The sequence below is a fragment of the Plodia interpunctella genome, chromosome 7, assembly GCF_027563975.2.
Source record: "Plodia interpunctella isolate USDA-ARS_2022_Savannah chromosome 7, ilPloInte3.2, whole genome shotgun sequence".
NCBI lineage: Eukaryota > Metazoa > Arthropoda > Insecta > Lepidoptera > Pyralidae > Plodia > Plodia interpunctella.
This window is the reverse complement of record NC_071300.1, coordinates 6,900,260-6,922,038: the sequence shown is the minus strand read 5'-3', so window position 1 is coordinate 6,922,038 and position 21,779 is coordinate 6,900,260. Positions and strand designations below refer to the sequence as shown.

Below are 21,779 nucleotides of genomic sequence, written 5' to 3'. Positions count from 1 at the left end.
GTGAATAAAAATTATCTGGCGTGCTCTGTTCTGTCGCCATCTTGAACAAGTCTTGCCGTCTTGTGGCATTCTAAGCGAGTGGTGATAAATCTCTCATCGAAGTTTTCGTTGAATTCTTTCATACAGACTTTCATATTTACCCGCCAAATGTTGCGCCTTCAAAACAAACTCTTGATATATATTACACCTTAGTTACGATTTGGTTAAAGAGGATAGAATCGTCGATCAATTATTGTTTTTAAAAATCTTGTTTCGAAGCAAAGAGTAAAAATATATCCAAAAATAAGTTCCTCACTTACTTTTATAATTTATTAGAATTAAATAAAATAAGGAAAATTATTTTTATGTGGACCATATCAACAAAAGTTTTTACCTTATGCAGTTTGACGCTGATTTTGACTTGTGCGCAAGCCAGACTAGTTTTTTTGAGTTTCAGTTCTAATATGGGGACCCCCAAAAATTATTGTATTTTTTTCTATTTTTGTGAAAAATCTTAATGAATCAGAATATGAAACATGAAAATGAAAAATATCTTTATTGCTTAAAAAACATTACATGGCGCTGTTACAAACACTTCTTTTAATAATTATTTTTTTATTCAAGCTTCATTTTTGAATAATGTATTGTTATTACATCTGCAAAATTTTTACTTAATCGATCACCAGAAAGTATGTCAAATCAGCGTTCAAGTTTTGACATACTTAAACAATCATAATTATTTATTTATTTATATAGAATACATCTACTTACCAAGTTTCAAAGGTATAGTTCTTATAGTTTCGGAAAAAAGTGGCTGTGACATACGGACGGACGGTCAGACAGACATGACGAATCTATAAGGATTCCGTTTGCCATTTGGCTTCGGAAACCTAAAAAGAGGTTACGAATAAACGGTTTAAAATAAGGTTCGTGTAATCACTTCTATACTTCTTAACAGTACTTTTTGAGAAAGATAAGCGAATACAATAAATTTCGCTCGTGAACACGAACGACATGTGACGAATCGTGAACACATGAACCGTCTTCCACACTATCGCCGAACTCGGACAGATGCCGACACGAATACATGAACATTGCTTAGTTCGTATGAGTGTTTTTATTTACCGCAATAAAAAAAAATCAACAGCAATGTATACCGAATCGCCGAACTTTGGCAAACTGCTCGAGGATAGTGTGGAGCCGGCATTAAAATCATATCAAACTGCCGTGTCAGGCGTAAGTCAGTTAACTTGAGTTACATAAGTTACGTGTTATAACTCTGAATCGTAATTAAATGACCTCGTAAACCTATAGAAAAGTATTTTTTTCATTTGTTTCTATTTAAATCGATATACGAGACTGTCACCCAATCTCATGTAACAATGATTTTACCACTGTCCATTTTGGCAAAGTACCGTATTTTTACTTACACGACTTAGGTCTGTCAAGATACTCACAGTTATATGAATTAGGCGCGACGAGCGCACGACAATTACACGAGTTCGCCGTGATAGGTAAATTTTGCGCAAAAAATGCCTCTCGCTCCTATTCACCTGAGTCGATATTTATTTGGTTTATTAAAGTGATTATTAATAACCACTCTTTTTATTTTAAAGAAAAATTCTAACTAGTTCGAAAGACTAACTTTGTAGGACTAAAACTGTAATTTTCTCTGTGTGTCTGTCTGTTTGTTTGCGCATGATTACTTATCTTATTTGGTCTAACTTGAAGAGAAGTGGTGCCAGAAACGAGCACTGTCTGACACGCCTATATCTGGTAACTTACACTTAACTGAGATTAGCAAAATATACATAATTAGACCAGTTTTGGCAAACTGATATATCTTAAAATACAACGCGCGTAAAACAAGAGTTGTATGGAAATCTTGCCACGCCTAACTCAGTTATCGTTAATAACTCAAAGAATAATTAATATTTTTGTATTCTAAAACCTTCCCGATGTTTTTAAGCTTTATACATGTGCACTTATGAAAAATTATAGCAATAATATCTTAATACTTTTTCTATAATGACAAAAATCTGTTTAAAACTTTGAACGGCGATTACTCAAAACTAGGTTTCGCGAGATACATGAAATTGGTTTGACACGGCAGCTGCAGCAGTTCCGCTATGACATCAACAACTGGTAAACGTGGAAAATAAATAGAGCGGAACAAGTTCGCCTTGTATATTAGTAATTATCACCACATGACATTACAGTATAGGTATATTATGGAAATCTTATAAAGATATATTATTTTTCGAATCTTCTTGCTATCTCTAGCATTTCCACAGCAGTTATTTGTAAATCGATTGCCTATGTTGTTTTTATGCTGTTTCTCCTTGTAATCTGTTCTATATTTGAATTTGTATTTGAATGTGTGTTTGTTACAAATAAATATTTATCTATCTAGGTATATAAAGGTAGTTTTATTGTGACTAGCGCGGTACAAAGATGAGCATACGCCCGAGCAGAAACTGGCCGTAAATTGACTGGTGTCTTATGTGAGCAGCAATGCAGTTAAGTATTAATATCAAATAGATGTAAGTAAGTAGTACACTCTATTTGTTTCTTATTTGTGGTATAATTTCTTTTTGTAATACGTCAAATTCTTTAAAGTTGATCATAGTGCATCCGGATAATGGTTTTATGACGTCATTTAACTGTAGTTTTATTTATATATTTTTGATTAGTTCTTTCGTACACCGTCATTTTTATTTAAAATCGTGACATTATGCTGAGCTGAAACCAATTAGGTCCCAGTAAACTGTAATTTGTAATGTACTCTATTTTTGTAACATATCTAACAAACAATTAGATTTTCTTTCTTTATTAGCTTACAAATTGCTATCCAGCTCATAACAATAGTCAATCTAATTAGGTCTACATAATATACGACAGCGAGTGCTTTTACTTTCGACTGCTTCTCTAACAAAACTTTAGATAAGATAATTGATTTTATTAACTCATTACATTCATTAATCATTAAGCCGGAATAAGGCTTATACTTAATTTATTTTCCAAACCAGTTCCGGACAGATAACGAAATGGCATATCGCTCTTGTTTCATTGCTAGGGAAACCCAAGAAGGTTAGCTCGAGGCGACATTCTGTTTTATGTGAATTAGTTGATCACCTCACCTACAATCAGTTTGTATCATGCGGAGCTCGAGTGGAGTCGCAGCACTAGGGACAGTCCTAGCAAGGTGAGAAAAAAAGTATATTTGCTTTCCGAGTAGCCAGTGTCATGTGGTTTATTTTTAGTGTGATCCGTGTTAGTAAATTAGAAGACTTAATATTAGTGGCCAGTGTTACGTTGTGAAAAAAAGTTTAGAAACTTATTGATAATGGTTTGTAAGGTATTTTCAAATTTGAACTAGGATTGAAAATTGTGTTATAAAACAGTTGAAAACTTGGTTATCATGTGTTTTTTAACGGCTTATTTATACATTTACTTCTAAAATTTTAGAGAATAAAACTATCATATTGTAAGTAATATATATAATGTACGTTTGTCTTTCCGGTTTCTAAATTTAAGTCTACAGTATACTTCATAAACCACATGATGCAATAAATATAAACATTGCAGACTAGTTTTTGGAACAAACATGTTTAAGTACAAAGGTAACTTATTTTTTTTATAAAATAAAACATATATGAACCTACTTGAGTATTTTGCACATTATATATGTTATGAACATTGTCATAATAACAAAAAAATAAATCATTTCACTAGATGGAAGTATTATAAGTCTTCTTAATTAACTGTCCATTACAATATCAACTCGACAATTAACTATAATTTGTATAAACTCATCTGAAAACGAACTCAAATTAGGAGAGAATGATAATGATTTACGCTATATTATTATAATTTGCACCTACTTATTAATTTAGTAACTTTACTATTATTATAATAATAAATAGCTTCGCATATTCAATTATATCTTACGAGTATATAGATGGAATAGAATGTGCTTGCTTCGTCTCCTCGGCAAGTTGTAAAGGAAGGAAGGGATTTAGACTGAAGACTTTTCTTTCAAAGACGATTAGCTACAAACATATCACTATTTAATCTCATATCTACAAATAACTTGTTATATAGGCTAAACATAACATTTTAGTTTCGCAATTCTTGACCTTGTTTCTACCTCGCACCTAAGGGACAAAGACGTAAAACTAACTGACGTTTTTGGCTTTTCCGACGCTCATTGCTAAGGAAGAAATCGGGAATACGCTCAGATGAGAAAGAAAGTAGTTTGTGTCTTTGTAACGGACCTTTTACAGCTGAGGAAGGACTCGGGAAAACGCTGAGATAATATTATGTACGTTTGATTTAAATTCATCGTGAAAAAGAGTGAAAAAAATCTTTTGATTTTATATATATTTTTTTAGTCTCCTGTACCTTGTGCAAGGGGCCACGCTAGGAGGTTCTCAGAATGTAGAGAAAGTTACCTTTCCTCCTGACTTCATGTTTGGTGTCTCGACGGCCGCTTTTCAGATCGAAGGAGGCTGGAATGCTGATGGTATGTTTTACTTTAAGACGAAGAGGTCACTTGTCCAATAATGGGTGTGAAAGAGAGGCAAGGCCAGTATTGCGGCATGAATAATAAAAACCAGAATTATTACTAAGATATTTGGACCTCAACCCATTATATATATTTTGAATTCAAGTCGTAAAGTCGTATAGAGAACCTCAGAAATTTCATCTAAAAAATCCGGAATTAGAAATATCTGCAGATTAATCACAATAGCAAGGTCAGGTATATTAATTTAATTCAATGTCATGATTAGATTATATTACTATTCACGTGCTATTTACATAATAATTGTGTCAAAATTTCGTAATCACAGCGAATCAAAACATGGTTTGATTTTAAAATATATTTCAAATTCAAATTTCTTTTTGCATTAATGTAGGTATTCACAAATACGTAAAAGATACGTCAAAAAAGACTATTGCAACGATGGTTGCAACTCATCCTAAGAGTATCAAAACATTAATTTGCCACAATACTAAATGTACATTTTGATAATGTAATTGTTGAAGGGCAATAAACGGAAGTGTTTGTATGTCCTTAATTATAATCGAAAACACCTTAATACTTACAGAGTGAAATATTCTATGAACTGGTTTTGAGTCGTGACTGTTCCAATGTTCTCAAAGTGTTTATAAAATTACTTTATATATTTTAAATCGTAATTACGTTGCATTTTTTCATTGTTAACTATGCCTTTTTACCTATCTAAGTAAAAGAAAATAAGCCCATCAAAGTTATTACACAGTTTTTTATACTCATCGAGGCAATTAGTTCAGATTTATCACCAACTAGCTGTTGCACACGCGGTTACCTATGTTAGATCGGGGGTAATTATTCTCAACTATTCTAAATTTCATTAAAATCTCTGCAACGATTGTGTAATCGTGACAGAGAAACACTGTTACATATTTATTATTAGTATGGGTAAGCTATTAAAAAATCCAAAAAATCAAAAAGAACAGTAAAGCATTTTAGCACCAATTACGAGTACAGTAGGAACATATTAATTTGTGTTAGTAAATATGGTAGTGGGTTTATTTTATCTGCTCCCCAGTGTACCATATTTTCAATCACAGGCAAAGGCGAGAGTATGTGGGACACTTACCTTCACAAGCATCCGGAATATACCCCTGACAGATCCAATGGCGATGTAGCAGCAGATTCCTATCACAAGTACAAAGAAGACATAGAAATGATCAAGGAACTCAACGTACAGTACTATAGATTCTCTTTATCGTGGCCAAGGTAAACATTAATATTTATAAATCACTTTACCCGGTTCCTCCACCAATAATAAACTGATGATGCCAAGGATCCGCTTTCCTTTTTTTCCCTCCATTTCGCATTCTTTGGTATTCTTAAATGTTTCTGTAGGACAGCAGGAAAAAATTAGTTTGTTTGACAGAATATTATCAAAGAATATATTAAATATTCATAGATTGTTTTGCGGTCTACATATAAATAAACATGTTGAGCGTAATATAAAAAACGACATGGAAGATGGAAGTTTATGTCGTTGGTTATCAAACCTTGTGGCTTGTCTGAATCGCTCAAAGCAATTTAGGCTTTAATCTTTATGACATTCAGTTTAGCTTAGATTTTTGTTCTACAAAACAAGTTAGTGGACGTAAATAACAAAAAATATAATTTTCCATTTGATTTTATGACTTTCCGTAAAAATATCAAACTTTTGTTAATTCACGCATTTGTTAAATTGAATCTAAAATTCCTAAAAAACAATTCATAGATACTACAAAATAAATCATAAAAATTTACATTCTACAAATGTCGGGACTACACTTATCCAATTTCCGATTCCATTCTTTAACTTGCAATTTACTCAGGATTCTGCCCCATGGGACCGATAACTACATAAATAAGGCCGGAGCGGCGTACTATCGAACATTGATAGAAGAACTCAAAATGGCAAATATTACCCCAGTTGTTACTTTATTCCATTGGGACCTGCCGACCCCCTTGATGGACCTAGGCGGGTGGAGTAACCGGAAAATGGTGGACTATTTTGTGGATTACGCCAGGGTAGCTTTCGACCTCTACGGCGATATTGTCAAAATCTGGACCACTATGAACGAACCGCATCAGCACTGCTACAATGTAAGTTGACATTTGTATGACTTTATAATACTATTTTATTGGTTTAGTTTTGAAAATAATCGAACTGTAAACGAACTTCATCATTTTCAAAATTACTGTAACATACCAAACACCAAAAATTCATTTACATGAATATTTAATATCATCACCTAGTTAAAATGTTAAATAAATAATACTTTTCCGTTTTTTTTCATTGCATTTTTGGTACAAACAAAGCCGGCAAACTAAAATGCCAATAATCCGTATTTGTATTGTGATGGCTATGTTATGTAAACAATACAATGTTTTCGCTTAATATTACTAAAATAACTTAAATAAAATAGTGTATCAATCTGAATTGAAATGATACACACTTCCACGTATTTAGTTTATCGGAGTTAATCTATTTGCAAATACATGCACATTTTATTTAGGCAATTGAGATTATAGAAATGTATTTAAACACTTGTATGATAACAACAAGATTTAATATTTACATTAAGATGTACCTTCATCAAGTAATTCGTTACTGTATTTTATTTCGTTTCAATCAATTAACTAGATAAAAAATTGTACTTTCTTTTGTTAGAAATAACGAAAAAATAGGATTACTAAACAACTTACTCATAGACATATATCAAAGTAACTTCCATTTGATATATAATGATATCTTTCATTAAATGCTGTCTAGACAAAACAATCTTGCCTTTTCTTAGGAAACCTATGGTTTATAACGAAAATAATGTTTCTTTTTTCAGGGGTATGGCACAAATTATTTCGTGCCAGCATTAGAATCCTATGGAGTTGGCGATTATCTATGTGCTCATTACATGTTATTGGCACACGCCGAGGCTTACCGTCTTTATAATAGTGAATATAAACCACATCAACAAGGTAAGAACTTATAATTCCATATTTGAATTTGAGTTCTATGTGCCTATAATCGGTAGCTATATCACTTAGTGGCGTCGACTTCCCAATTAGTTGTATCCACAATAGTTATATCTATTGTGGTCATATAATTAATGTGTGTTAGATATTAATTCTTTTTATGTTATGTTTTGATTGAGATTACTTTTTGGGCATCCAAAACCTAAACAATGAAGTGCGAAGATTTACACAATCAAATACAAAATTAAAACAACAAAATAGGGAAGTCGACGCCACTAAGTGATATAGCTACCGATTTATATCTGTCTTGCGTACCTAGTTAATAAATATTTGAAAAATAGGAATATTAAGTTTATGTACCAATTATATTAAGTTAATGTATAGATTGATAGTATACATGATTTAATAATTTGTTGACTAGTTCAAGAAGTTAAAAACCTTATAAGGTAGAACAATGTTGAGGTAACCAACTAATTATAAAAAGGTATGGGTGTTATGTAACCGATTGCAATTGGCCTAGATAAGGGCATAGGCTGTCCTTAGTATTTTGTGTACAAATAACACGTGTGTTACCATTTCTTGCCCTTTTTCCCTAAATAAACTGCTATGTGGTTTGAATTTAATAGACTTAGACTGATGTTTGTATAGTGGTTAAGACCTCCGCTTGCGTGAATCGAAAAATCCCAGCTTTGGGACCTACTTCAGTCACATAAATTTTTATACCCAATTTTCGGCGCTATGTAATGAATTTATAATTATGAATTTAATAACTACGCACCTTTATTTTATAAAAAAAAATGCCACTTTATATGTCTGCCAAGTAAATTTAGAATGTTGTTTAATAAGTTTACGAACATGATGTATATTCTAATAGTTTATTGGGGCCATTTGGAATATATTTTGACTTTATTTTTTACGAATTCAGGCAATGTTGGTATTACCCTTGATGCTTTTTGGGGGGAACCGAAGAACAGTTTAAACCCAGACGATGTCGAAGCAGCTGAGAGATACACTCAAATGCATGTAAGTAAATGGAGTATTAAGAGTGGAATAACCTCATACTGGCATCTATCATTTACTTTTAATAAACAACGAAAACAAATACCACGGGAGATATGCTACTCTAGGTAACTAGTTAGCGTTGTTAATTTTTGAATGAATAAGCTTTTTGTAAACAATTAATAAATTGTAACAGAGCAAATTAATTAAATCATACTTATCAAAAGAGGTTCATGGCACATGTTTTGGTGAAAGCATACTCTTACAAAATACTATGAACATACATTTCTTGGTACAGTTTTGAATAAAATATCAAACTTTAACTTGACCCTCTAAGGGTGGTTACACTGGTCAATGACAATTAACATGCGCGCCGCCGCCGGCGTCGCTTCGACAATATTGCGTACGCAGTAGCAGCATTACTTGCGTTTTTCTGCGCAGGTTAAAGTTATAGTCATAGTTGATTAGTGTCCACTCTAAATTGACAACATAATATACTTCAGTGTAAAGTTGGATTATGTGATATTTTTTTTCTAGCTGGGATTATATGCTCATCCCATATTCTCGAAGGAAGGAGATTATCCAGACTTAGTTCGGCAAAGAATCGATAGGCTCAGCTCACTACAGAATTTTACACGATCTAGATTACCATCATTCACCAAAGAAGAGGTAAAACTAACCACGTACTTTTCTTACCCATTACAAGTTGTAGTCAAGAGTCTCCTCTTTTTTTCAATATGTTATCTTAATTACATTTTAAAATCTGGATATTTACATAGACTTTTAAAGATTATGACATTTCCGATTTGTATATTTCCATAACATTTTAAACTGATATATTTTTCTTTTTTGTTGTTCTATAATTTAAAAAGACGATGATTTCCAAGAGTTTATACCTAGTTCCATATTTTTACATTATACGCTTGTAACGTTTCAAGATAGACACTAAACATTGATACGTTCACTTATTTCTATATCCTTGCAGATTTTAAAGCTAAGAGGTAGTGCGGATTTCTTCGGTATAAATCACTACACAACGTTTCTGATGAGCAGCTCAAGTATGGAGAAGACGTGGAAAGTCCCATCCATGGATCATGATACAGGAGTCAAGTTAGAGCAAAATCCTAACTGGTCTAAGCCAGGGGCCGACTGGTTTACGGTAAAATATTTTATTATTAAGAGTTACCTACATTCTAAAGAATACGGAAATTATGTACAGTGAAGTGACAACTGTTTTTGTATGGTTCGATGCACCGATATTGATGGCGAAATTGAAATTAATTCGAGTAAATTGATGTTCTGGTGACCGTATAAACATATATTATTTATGACAGGACGAGTCTGCGCTTTGAGCTATATCAAAATAAACACTGATTTCAAAATGTATTCAGAAGTTAGACCTTCACAGACATTTTTCACATTAACATGACTATTTATGGATTTGGTTCATACCAATCAGCACGGCAGATTAGCCGATCATAAAAAACCAAAATGTCAAAAACAAATCAACCAACTGGTCCATCCAAATTCCATAAAATTTTATGGTTTCATACTTGACTATGTAATATTTATTCAAATGAATAAAAGAATAGATTGCTGCATTAAAGTATCTATTTTACTTTTAAATAAGCTATTAATGGATTTTATCTAACAGTATCTTATTTAGCGGCTGTATGCAATAATCATGTTGAAAACATTAATTTTATTTACAATCATTAACGAGGTTTTTAACTTTTTTAACAGGTGTACCCTCCAGGTTTTAGGAAACTTTTTAATTGGATTAAAAGGGAGTATGGGGAAAAAATACCCATTATTGTGACAGAAAATGGGATGTGTGATTTTGGTGGCCGGGAAGACTATAGAAGGATAGATTATCACAACCAATATTTGTACCAAATGTGGCTGGCCATATATGAAGACGACTGCAATGTCATTGGCTATTTTGCGTGGACTTTGATGGATGATTTTGAATGGACTGATGGATATACGTAAGTATTTTGTTATGTAAATATTTTTTTTAAAACTAAAAATAAAACTCATCTTCGTCAATGTAATTTTAAAATAATAACATGCTTCGTAAAATATATATCGTTTCTACAATCCTGGCAAATGACAACCTAGTAGTTATTATTATTTTAGTTTTGAAACTAACACAGTATAGTTACCATGACAGTTTAAAAACTAATTTCAAAATTAGTAAGGTCTCATAATACTCACAGTGTTATTTAGGAACCAATTTGAAATTTAATATCAATTAGCACAAATAGTTTATATCCAGTTTCTACTGTAGTTAGTAATACAAATTGATCGTGTTCGTGTAATCAAACTATGAATTAATTATGAGATTATCACCTCACGATACATGTTGTCCTTGATTGATAATTCAACAATATTGCCATTAATGCTTTTAATTGTAACTATGGTGATAAACTTAATTTAAATTCATAGTTGTCAGAAAAAACTTGTTATTGTCAGACAGACATCTAATCAAGGTTAATAAAATCCAATATCAAAAGTCTTAAAAGCAGTATGTGGAAAATAAGTACTAAGTATTTCATATTATATTCACATTGACAATTATTTTTGATTGAATCCTGCTAATATAATAAATGCAAAAGTTTGTGAGGATGTATGTATGTTTGTTACACTTTCACGCAAAATTTACTGGAGGTATTGTTACGTTTGGTACACGGGTAGAATATAACCTGGAATAACACATAGAATACTTTTTATCACGAAACTCCCACGGGAGCAAAATTAAGGATAATAAAGTAATTTAAGAATAATATTCTCATGTTAATCCCAGAAATAGATTTTTACTTTCGACTAATTATTTTGAAAAATTGTGCATGTGTTTGTTACATAACAATGTTTTTTTCTTTATTATTTACCATGCTTGTAACGTTATTTTACTTTCAGAGTGAAATTTGGGCTGTACGAAGTAGATTTCAACAGCCCAGAGAGGACTCGCACTAAGAAACTATCAGCCGTAAATTACAGTAACATCGCACGAACAAAACAGATAGATTTTGGTTATTTTAAACGAAATTTTACAGAGAACGGCTTAAACAACATTATTTAAAAGTCGCTATCAACTCTTTTTACAAAATTTTGAGTGAAGTTATGAATGAAGTGCCGAAAGAAGACTATGATTTACCGCGTACTTGACAGCAACTTTTCAATCGACAGATTAACCGACAATTTTTACATATGTTATATTATGGTGATTACTTTGACGCTCTGAAAAATGACCACCCAACTTAAAGGCAATATGCTAATATATAATCAAATCATGTGACAAAAACGAATTGCTCTAAAACCGACTCCACATAGTCCTGTCGAATTTACCGCTAGCAAAATTGTTCAATTCATCCGCCGGCGAAACTATTTTTGATAACCAGATGCGATAGAATAAGTTCTCCGTCGAACCTGGTTACGTACAAGGATTAAAAAATCTTCGATCGCATCTGGTTACGAAAGATAGTTTCCATGGCAGCTAAAGAGATAAAGTTATTTCTATTAGAAAATCTTAATGATTAAACTCACCATTACAGTAAATAATTTTCCCACGTTTGCCATAAACGAGACAGAAGCAAATAAGCACTACGCAGTTCACATATACTTTATAAAATATTCGCATACGAAATGTGAATAATAATAGAAATAATTATGAATTATCTATGAGTAAGTGTTTCTCAGTGGATATATTTTTGATAATATATTAATTTGAAAATGTTTAAAGCATAAGTTGTATATAACTAATTATAAAATATATGTAAATATAACTTTTTAGATTAGATTGATTGTAAATATTTATTTAACAAAAACGTTATTTTTAGACACTAGTTATATATCGTCAGATCGTATTGAATGCAACGCATGTTAAAAAAAATATGTCAGAACATTGAGGAATTGCCTTATCGGGAGCCGATACTTGGTGCACGATTTTATTATGCATATTTCATAGTCATCCGCACTAAAAGTATATCCTTCATTTCAGCTCAATCAGTTGAAGAATCCTCAAAAATAAGTTGCAAGATCATTAAAAGCTAGTAATACTATTTATGTTTAAGTAATGGTAAAGTCGATTCAGTTTCTATCAAGATCTTATAAATATAGGAATTATGTGATGATGTAATAAAATATCGATGTATATAAATACATACATTATTATGATAAGGATAAATTGTTTTGTTATTACAATAGGCACATTACCTGGAGACGTTCAATCGTGATGATGAGATTTAAATGTATGGTATTATCGGTATTAAAATATTTTGTAGTTAAAATAGTGATATTAGTACTGGCCTGAGTTTAAGTTAAATATATTTTTGTGTCTTACATAGTTATAATCATTATAATATCATCAACTGTAATACTGTGTAGATAACCAAGTGAGAATTTAGTAATAAACATTGTATGATAAAATTGGCAATTTATTAGTTAATAATAATATTGAAGGATAATCAACAAAAAACATGCAACACGCTTCGTTGCATTGCAAACGCTAAATTGTAGTTGACATTTTCTTCATACGGCTTTTAGTGTAAAGCCGGCCTTAAGTCACGTCCTGGAATGTTGCGGACTGGGTGAAATGTCCGGCTTAAAATCTAGTCCGACTTGCCTGACTCCTATTTGTCGCAGCGAAATATATTACCGAAGCACAATACTCGTATATTAATGTGGTTTATTTGTTACTGCATTTATATAGGTTTAGTTAAATTTAAGTTAAAGTAATTTTCAGAACTGCTTTTAAACTGTATGCTAAAAGTACTTACCGTTTTTGTTTTTTAAATAATTTATACTAGCGCGTTTAGACACATAATTATACGCACATTGTGATCGCCAACCTAAATAGTTAAACTGGAATTTGAAAAAATCATTCACTTTCATACAAATGTTATCAACTTAACCAATTATCAAAAGATGTCAGATATCTTCCAAGCCGTGCAAGTTCGCTGGTATTAATAGGTTTAGACCAGTGAAAAACCAAGATTGTACCTGCCAGTTTTTACGTTAACTTTAACCTGCTCAATGTAACGCAAAGTATTGGTGTAAACCAATCTAAATATATTAGACCATGTATCAATCATTACTCAAAACGCTTGTAACACCTATAGAAGGTGCTTTATAAGCAACCCTATATATATATTTATTTCAAACAGTAAACCTCAAAGATCAACGATAGCTTTGCGGTCATATGTCTGACCTAAAAGAGCCAACCCGGTCTCAACTATTTCAGTGTATCTATTTCAGAAGGCAGTAGCTGTCTAGCCGATAAATTCTATCAAACACTATATATGGATTATAAGGTATACATTAGATTTTGTGGTAATAAAGGTCCTAATTGGATTGTATTCAAAAACTATTCTAATTTTAGTTAATAATTCTAGCATTTTTTTGGGCTATGAAGTTGAATAATAATGTCTCATTTGAACTAAAACAATTTATTTAGATAATATTTATCTGTACATATATCTGTACATATAATGAGTGTAGATAAAAAATGCATATCTATAATGGGAAAATGCTGCTTATTTCATAACTTCCTCCTTTTGGACAGATATCATCATCGTATTCTTAACTCAATTTAAAAGCTTTTTAATCTCGTGACTCTGAGCTATCTCCAATAATGGATAAAAACGTGATACCGTATCTGAACAACGTAACGTGTAATTTAAATTGAGCTTTTATGTAAGAAGCTCTGCTTACTTGCTATTTATTCTATGGAAAAATCTTTCACTAGTTTTTTTTTTAAATAGAAATATGACGTGGAATAAACAGAGTTATATCTAAATAGGGCTAGTGTATTACACCGCTAAGTGACTCATATTTTCATTTAGCATGATGTGACCCATCGTCTTATCGTCTCTAGTCAGCACGAACGGTTATGTTGACGGCCAACGTCTCGTAGGTGCCCGACACCGAAATCAGAATAACATTAATGTGAGAATTCCAAAAAATGTCATATGCTGTCTTTTGTTGTAAGATTCAAGCCCTAGCTTTGATATAATGCAAACAAAAACAGGTGTCATATGTAAATAATATAATAACAATTCACATAGATTGACTTAGCCCCAAGGTAAGTTCGAGGCTTGTGTTCTTCTTCTTCTTCTTATCGACCTTATCCCACTCATGTGGGTTCGGCACAGCATGTAAGTTCCTTCCATTTCGTTCTGTCATTTGTCATATCCCAATGGATAGTATGAACAGGAAAGGAGTATCAATATACTCCTTTCCTGTTCATACTACCCTTGACACACTCCATCCATTTCTTCTTAGGTCTTCCTCTATTACTGGATCTATTACAGAATTGCTAGAATTATTACACTGAAATAGTTGAGACCGGGTTGGCTCTTTTAGGTCAGACTTCCATCTTTAATGCCCTTTGAGTGACGTGATTTTCATCTCTTCTTAAAATATGCCCGTACCAGCCTAACCTATAACTATGTAATTTCTCATTAACTGGTGCTACTTTCATACTTCCTCTTACATACTCATTCCTTATTTTATCTAACCTAGTTACTCCACACATCCATCGCAACATTCGCATCTCTGTCGCATGAAGTTTCCTTTCATCCGTCATTTTCGCCGCCCAACATCCAGATCCATACATTATGCTTGTGTTATGGGATACCAACTCAACGATACTGTATTCTATAAATTATACATATACAGATAAACATCCAAGACCCAGGTCAATCGAAAAAAGATCATTTTCCATCTTGACTTGACCGGAGATCGAACCCGGAACCTCCAGTGTAGCAGTCTGGCATGATGACCATTAAGGTCGCGGAGGTCATCATAGTGCACGTATAACAATATGGGCTAAACTAGCGAATTCGCCGCTAGAGGTAATTTTTACATTTTGGTTGTACGCGCATGCATGCGCACAGAACAAACGTATTTTTATGTCTGAGAACTTTTCACAATTCCAGCGCCTATTTTGCGAGAGAACAAATTAGAAATTCAAATTCAGATTCGAATTTTGATTGAAATCAGAATTAATAACATTTATTGGGTTTACTCCAGGTTCTATACATAAATAGGAATGTCAACACAGCGTCTTTTGACACTTCTATACATATATTTACTCGTAATTCGGTGGTGCCTCAGTCACTTAATTAATAAGCGGATTAGACGCGTCATATATCAGCTTTTGATATCATAGCGTGCACCTCGCTTTAATATTTATGCGATGACACAGTTGAGTTAACATATTTTGTATTTAACATTGATATCTAGACGCTTTATAACATGTGTCAAGGATTAAATAAATAAAGATAGGCTTTAATTTACTAACCTTGCATGATTAGTAAGGATATAGAGGTGGCGAATATTCGTGTGGGCCACTAAGGTACAACTTAACTGTTAAAATGCAACAAAAGCATTCCCAAAGGGGATTGACTTCAGGCAGACGTTCGGTAGTAGATAGCTCATAATCATAACCATATCTTCAAAATGTAATATTCTTGGCTTTGGGACGTCACAGCTCCAAGTGTAATGGAGAACACACGAAGATAAGAGAGAGGTGTGGTGAATACTAGAGGAAGAAACTTAATTAATAAGGACAAGTAAATTAATTATGTAATTTGAAAACATGTTTTTATTATTCTTTGTTCAACTTTTGTGCTTTGATAGGTTTAAAATAATGAGTAAATTTTCAAATTACCTAATCTACTTTTAAAATAAAAATACTTCATACATAAGGTATTATATGTATGAAGTATTTTAGATATACACATTAGTACTTTTATTAGTTAAAAGTAGATATACACAGTATTCATACACAGTAATCCCCTATATTCCTCAAGGGAGTAATTCATAATCCAAATTACCAGATGGATCCGTCTGCTACTACGAACAACATAAATAACTTAAATTGCAGCTAACTACATAATTCTAGTTTAATTCTGCAACACTGGACGTTGCGGGCAAGCCAGCCACTTCATTTAAGCTGCAGACCGATAGCTTAGCTAAGTGTAACTCAGTAATGAGCAGTGGTTTAAATAATTTAAGCAAAATTGTGTGCAGACTACATAACAATATATTATGCTAAGAAATAAAACCCGGCTTAGCGTACAAAAGTGCAAAAATGTCAACATTGTTTTTTTCTTTTTACATATTATGAGTACTTATAATAAAATAAAAAACGTTTTAGGTATGGATTTACAATTTCGATTAAAAATACATTTAGATGTTTTTAGAATAGAATTAGAATGAACATAGGTTCATTTTACATGCATCCATATACCTAGTAATATTATAAAAGTGTGTATATTAATTATTGATATTACAATGTATTTCTTATCTTACATATATTTAATTTTATAAATTTATCATATTTAATACAAATGGGAATGTCAATCAAAGTTTATAGAAATAAATATCTAATACACGTCATATAATTAAAATTATATACCTTCATATTTAAATATATTAATTTTCTTTTACGTAAAAATGTAGCGTCGGGTTGAAATAATTTTTGTTGTGGAGACAGTTGGAGAGCTGGATAGCGACAAAGATAACATTTTGCTGCGAGAATAGCAGCCAGTAATAGCTAATGTATTGATTAAAATCTGATAAAACTGTTCAGGATATTTAGTTTAATTACATCTTCGGTTTTTGTTATCCAAAAGATGTTATAGTTTATTCTTTTACCTTCATAGATGGTATTTGTGAAAATAACACAGCACTAGGTAGGCAAAATATAAGTAGGCTACAGAAATCAGGATGAATCCTGCTAGCCGTTACTGTGCACATAATTAGAGCAACATTTCTACGTTAGACCAATGTTTGTCTTTCACACGGAGAAATGTTTTATCCTCTTTACTTACTAATTAGTTGGCATTAGTGGGTGTGCAGCTAAATAGGCGTGTAATGGAACATTTAAATACGAGCTCGGTTCTTTGATATCTAAAATAGCTTGGTTTTGTTTGTTGTATATAGCTATAAGTTAAGTAATAATGCGATTATAATTAATTTATGTTAAGCATAGATGGGTTCGATAAGCTTACATAGATAATGTATGTTGTATGTGAGGCATATAATGTGTGACTGCGACTGATAAGAGACGGGACCTCTTCCTTTTTTTATCAGTTTGGATATTTGGATCAAAGAAAACTATCGTAAAATTCCGATAAAAATTCGATCACTCAATAAAATACCCAATAGAAACACTTTAACATGTAGGAAATGGACTCTAAGCTGCAACGCTTTATAGTTGAGAAAGAAACCGGAAAATCTCTCAGAAGAGAGACGACTACTTATAAAGTAATATAGCCGTTTTAATAATATCTCGACTTTAGCTAATATTTGAAGTCATAAGGCCAATTCAATGTTCGTTCTTCTGCAGACGTTACTTGCAGATAATAGCTATATTAATTCAAGTTGCTTCGTCACTCGCTGTTTCTTTTGTTCCGTGCAGGGTAATATTGCAGTACCGCCCTCTCTGTGTGGACTCTTTATTACACTGTGGTATGGATGTAAGTGTTGCTTTTATTTTCAATTAATTTCAATAATGAACCCAGACCCATTGCCCCATGTTCTTATGTTGCGTTAATGTCCGTCGACGGATCAACGTAGAAATTGTATGGTGAAGTACGATGACGCACGCGAATTAATATTTATGTAAAATAACAGGACTTCAACGCGCTGCATCGATGCAACGGAATACAACAGAGCAATGGCGCTGGGCTCATTCGGGGGTACTTTTTCAAATACTAGATTTATTTGTTGACGACATATATACTGAAATATGGCAGTGTAGTTTAAAGTGGTTTCTATATAGACATACTCTGCACAAGTTTTAATTGAGGATCTCGAATTCGTCACTTAATTAAAACTTGCCAAGTCAAACTAGATGTCTTCTCCAGACATTTGTGTCATAGGGGTTTACTATCACCTAACCAGTTTGGACCTAAACTGATCTGCATCGCAAATTTGTACCATATATTCACTTCAGGTTTCCAAATTGAAATGCATTTGAATCGTGCCGTAAAAGTTAATGGTTGGCCTTGTTTATTAATGCGAAAGTCTATCTGTCTGTCACGTTTTCATAGATAAAATTACGAACCCTCCTTCCGTACGTATTACAAACACAATTTTGTTACCTATTTGAGAAAAAGGTCGAAGCACAGCTGGTGAAAAAATTAGAAAAGAAATGCGTACATTTATCATTCTTCTTCTTTATATTTTTAGTATTTTTACTAGGTTGAATTGAACAGGATACGGTGAATGAGAGCTACCGTGCATTAAAAAAAATTTAATGGTAAAAATAGTCTGTGGACTGTTATTGGTTAACAAAAAAGGGTCAATTTCATTTGTTTTTTCTGTTTTGACTAAATCAATAAATGTTTGTATTTTTTCTTCTCAGTTAAAAACCTACGCGAGAATACAAACTAGGTAAGTAAAAGTGGCTTTGCAACTTAAAATAATCGGCTTTTTATAAACTAATATGGATTTGTTTTATTATTATCTGATAACATATTTCACTGGAGATCGGAATGGAATGGGGCTTTACTACTAAACAATTGCCCCACCACCAAGCCATTGTGGCTTAGCAAATTGGCTAAACAATTGGTTGGCAATTTGTTGAATTTCAACATAAGCCACGCCTCAATCGACCAGCGGTCATTTTGTGTATTGTTTTGTTTTGATGGGTTACATTGAATTTGAAGATGTTTCAGGAGCACTTGAAAAGCCATCTTTACATTGACAGAACTTTTGGATGTGTTGATGAACAAATTCCGGGATAAAATTACTTTTATTTTGAACTGAAGAATTTTTAAAGTTACCTTTTAAAATCTGAAGCGGCTCCTCAATCCATTACATTAGAGATATACATTAGAAATTTTAATATCATTATATCCGCTAGATCTATACAAGTTTATAAAGGTATGAAGATCTGTTAATATGATCCAGATTTGGAGTGTAATCAATCATCCATGTCGCTAGTCATCCTTAGATTCAGTCAAATTAATTTGGCCTAATCCTCTAATGGCTAAACCATTATCTAAGAATGACGCTTTTAGAGTTAATTAGATTAAAACTTGCGCTAGCAGAATTCTAAGAATCTTTTTAATTATAAAAGTTTCTTTTTATTAAGCTGGTTCTTTTTATTGTTTTACTAAAGCATTGTACCGCTGATGGACAGACCACTTATTTTTTATCACATTGACATATTTTAAGGAAATATTAAAGTAACTTCTGAACTGAGTACAGTCGTTCACTAGAAATATTTCCCCGATTTGTCAGCTGGTACTTATGGATGTATCATTTAAATTACAATGTATCAAAGGTATTTGACATTTCACCTCGGTGGCGCAGTGGTAAAGTGCTTGCCTCTGAACCGAGAGGTCCCGGGTGATCTTTTTCTGATTGGCCCGGTTCTTGGATGTTTATCTAAACATATATCTATTTGTTATAAAATATAGTATCGTTGAGTTAGTATCCCATAAAACAAGTCTCGAACTTACTTTGGGGCTAGCTCAATCTGTGTGATTTGTTCTAATATAAGTATTTATTTGTTTTATTTTATTTTTTCTTTTTAATGATTTTTATGATAACATATTGTTTTATAAACAACCCAACCGTGAAAGTGAGATGGAGCTATAGATATTTATCACATTTTCATGGTTCGCATTTATAAAATTAAAATTACGAATTTGGTGAAAATATTTATTATTTAACCTGTTAAATAAAAAAAAACTAGTAAGTAATCACTGTAATTTGTTATACTAGATAAATAGAAATACCATGTTTAGATTTATTTCTGTCTATTTAATTATCGGGAAGCGAATATTGTAGGTACATAAGAATCGTGATGAGCGTAATAAATCACCAATACAATGTTAAGGCCCGAACACAAATGTACGTAAATGATATTTCAATTGTTTTACACTAGGCAGGTACATCACTTAACAGTAGAATAATTGAGCCTTTGTGCAATTTAATCCCTATTCTGGCACCGGGAATAATATTTATAGCTTAAATTTTTCAGTACTAGATCGAGGATCGCTTTTGTTTTACAAAAGCTTTTATATATTGAAATACTATTAAAGTGATATTACACTGCCAAACTACACTATCGGCAATCAGGTCGACAAATTTGGAGGTTTCGAAGTACATTGCTGGTTTTTGCTTGTGGTTAATATGAGCAGTGTATGAGAACATTAATTATCTTTTATTTATTTATATCTTCTTGAGAGACCACTTTAGACAGGAATTTAGCACATTACACTAACGGATCGCTTCGGTTTTAAATAAGTAAAATCATAATAAAAAATAAACTTCTGCAGGTTTCGTCTATCTATGAGTCAAATTTCATCAAAATCGGATAGTAGTTGGGTTTATTCATTACAAAAAAAAAATAACATAAATACAAATATTTTCATTTTGTAATATTAATATGGATATGGATACAACTAATCTAAGTTAAGACATGCCTTTAATAGGTTTACCATGATGTGACGCTACCAATTTCACGCAAGAGGAAATCAAATTGCAACGTTGCAGACTTCAAAGTTCACGTGAACGCAACTAAAACTACACAGACTCAACTGAAGAATTGCAACCACAAATTGTACGAAATTGTGCACAATTTGTACAATTGTTCGCCTTTACCCGTACACACCAAAATCCCAGTGCTCCCAGTTCAATCACCTAGTAACAGATATTGAGCGTAAAAATGGCATTGAGTTATCTCAGCACTTCGTCTATGCTCGATATAAAATGTATGGAATCCAGCCGCGTACCTGGAATAGCAAAGCATATGGTTTATATGAACTAGTTATTTGTTGAAAAATTCAATGCAGTTTGTTGAGGAATATCATTGGCCAAGTAATATGGATATAAAATGACCTCAGCCTTAGTATTGTTGTATAAGGCTATATTTACAACAGAAATGACTGGTTAAACTTATGGACGATTTAAATCAAAGCGTACTCTAGGCTCCGAAGCTCGACAACTACGGAGGAAACCGTGAAAATTGTCAAATGAGAAAGAGAGAGAGATTATTTTCACAATTAACAAATTTGAGCACTTGATTTCATTGGATCCTGTCCATTAAAAATCAGATTTTGTTCTCATCATACAGAAGCATTAATTTTTTCCTCTTTGGTAAACAATTGGCCAATTTTATTTAAAAACAAAATGGATCGTATAGCTTTAAGACTACCACCAAACAATACATCATTGTCCTATCCTTGGATAACTTCGCTAGCTGAATAAAAACTATTGGCAATATGCACACGGCCCTAAATTGTCTGTGCACATG

General features: G+C 32.3%; 1 protein-coding gene across 1 annotated transcript; it reads left to right on the top strand.

The window, feature by feature from the left end:
• The first annotated feature begins 3,037 nt into the window (after nucleotides 1-3,037).
• LOC128671214 (myrosinase 1-like) lies at nucleotides 3,038-20,030 on the top strand. The gene is made up of 10 exons (XM_053747527.2): nucleotides 3,038-3,184; nucleotides 4,374-4,504; nucleotides 5,596-5,764; nucleotides 6,364-6,634; nucleotides 7,372-7,507; nucleotides 8,430-8,527; nucleotides 9,041-9,172; nucleotides 9,489-9,662; nucleotides 10,247-10,491; nucleotides 11,423-20,030. Exons 1-10 carry the CDS (start codon nucleotides 3,138-3,140, stop codon nucleotides 11,583-11,585), a joined length of 1,566 nt encoding a protein of 521 aa, XP_053603502.1. The 5' UTR covers nucleotides 3,038-3,137; the 3' UTR covers nucleotides 11,586-20,030.
• Nucleotides 20,031-21,779: the final 1,749 nt, after the last annotated feature.

Coding starts and splice junctions, on each gene's coding strand:
- LOC128671214 (XM_053747527.2), top strand. CDS start 3,138: ATGCGGAGCTCGAGTGGAGTCGCAGCACTAGGGACAGTCCTAGCAAG. Junction 7,508..8,429: donor ATATAAACCACATCAACAAG/GTAAGAACTTAT, acceptor TTACGAATTCAG/GCAATGTTGGTATTACCCTT. Junction 10,492..11,422: donor GAATGGACTGATGGATATAC/GTAAGTATTTTG, acceptor TTTTACTTTCAG/AGTGAAATTTGGGCTGTACG.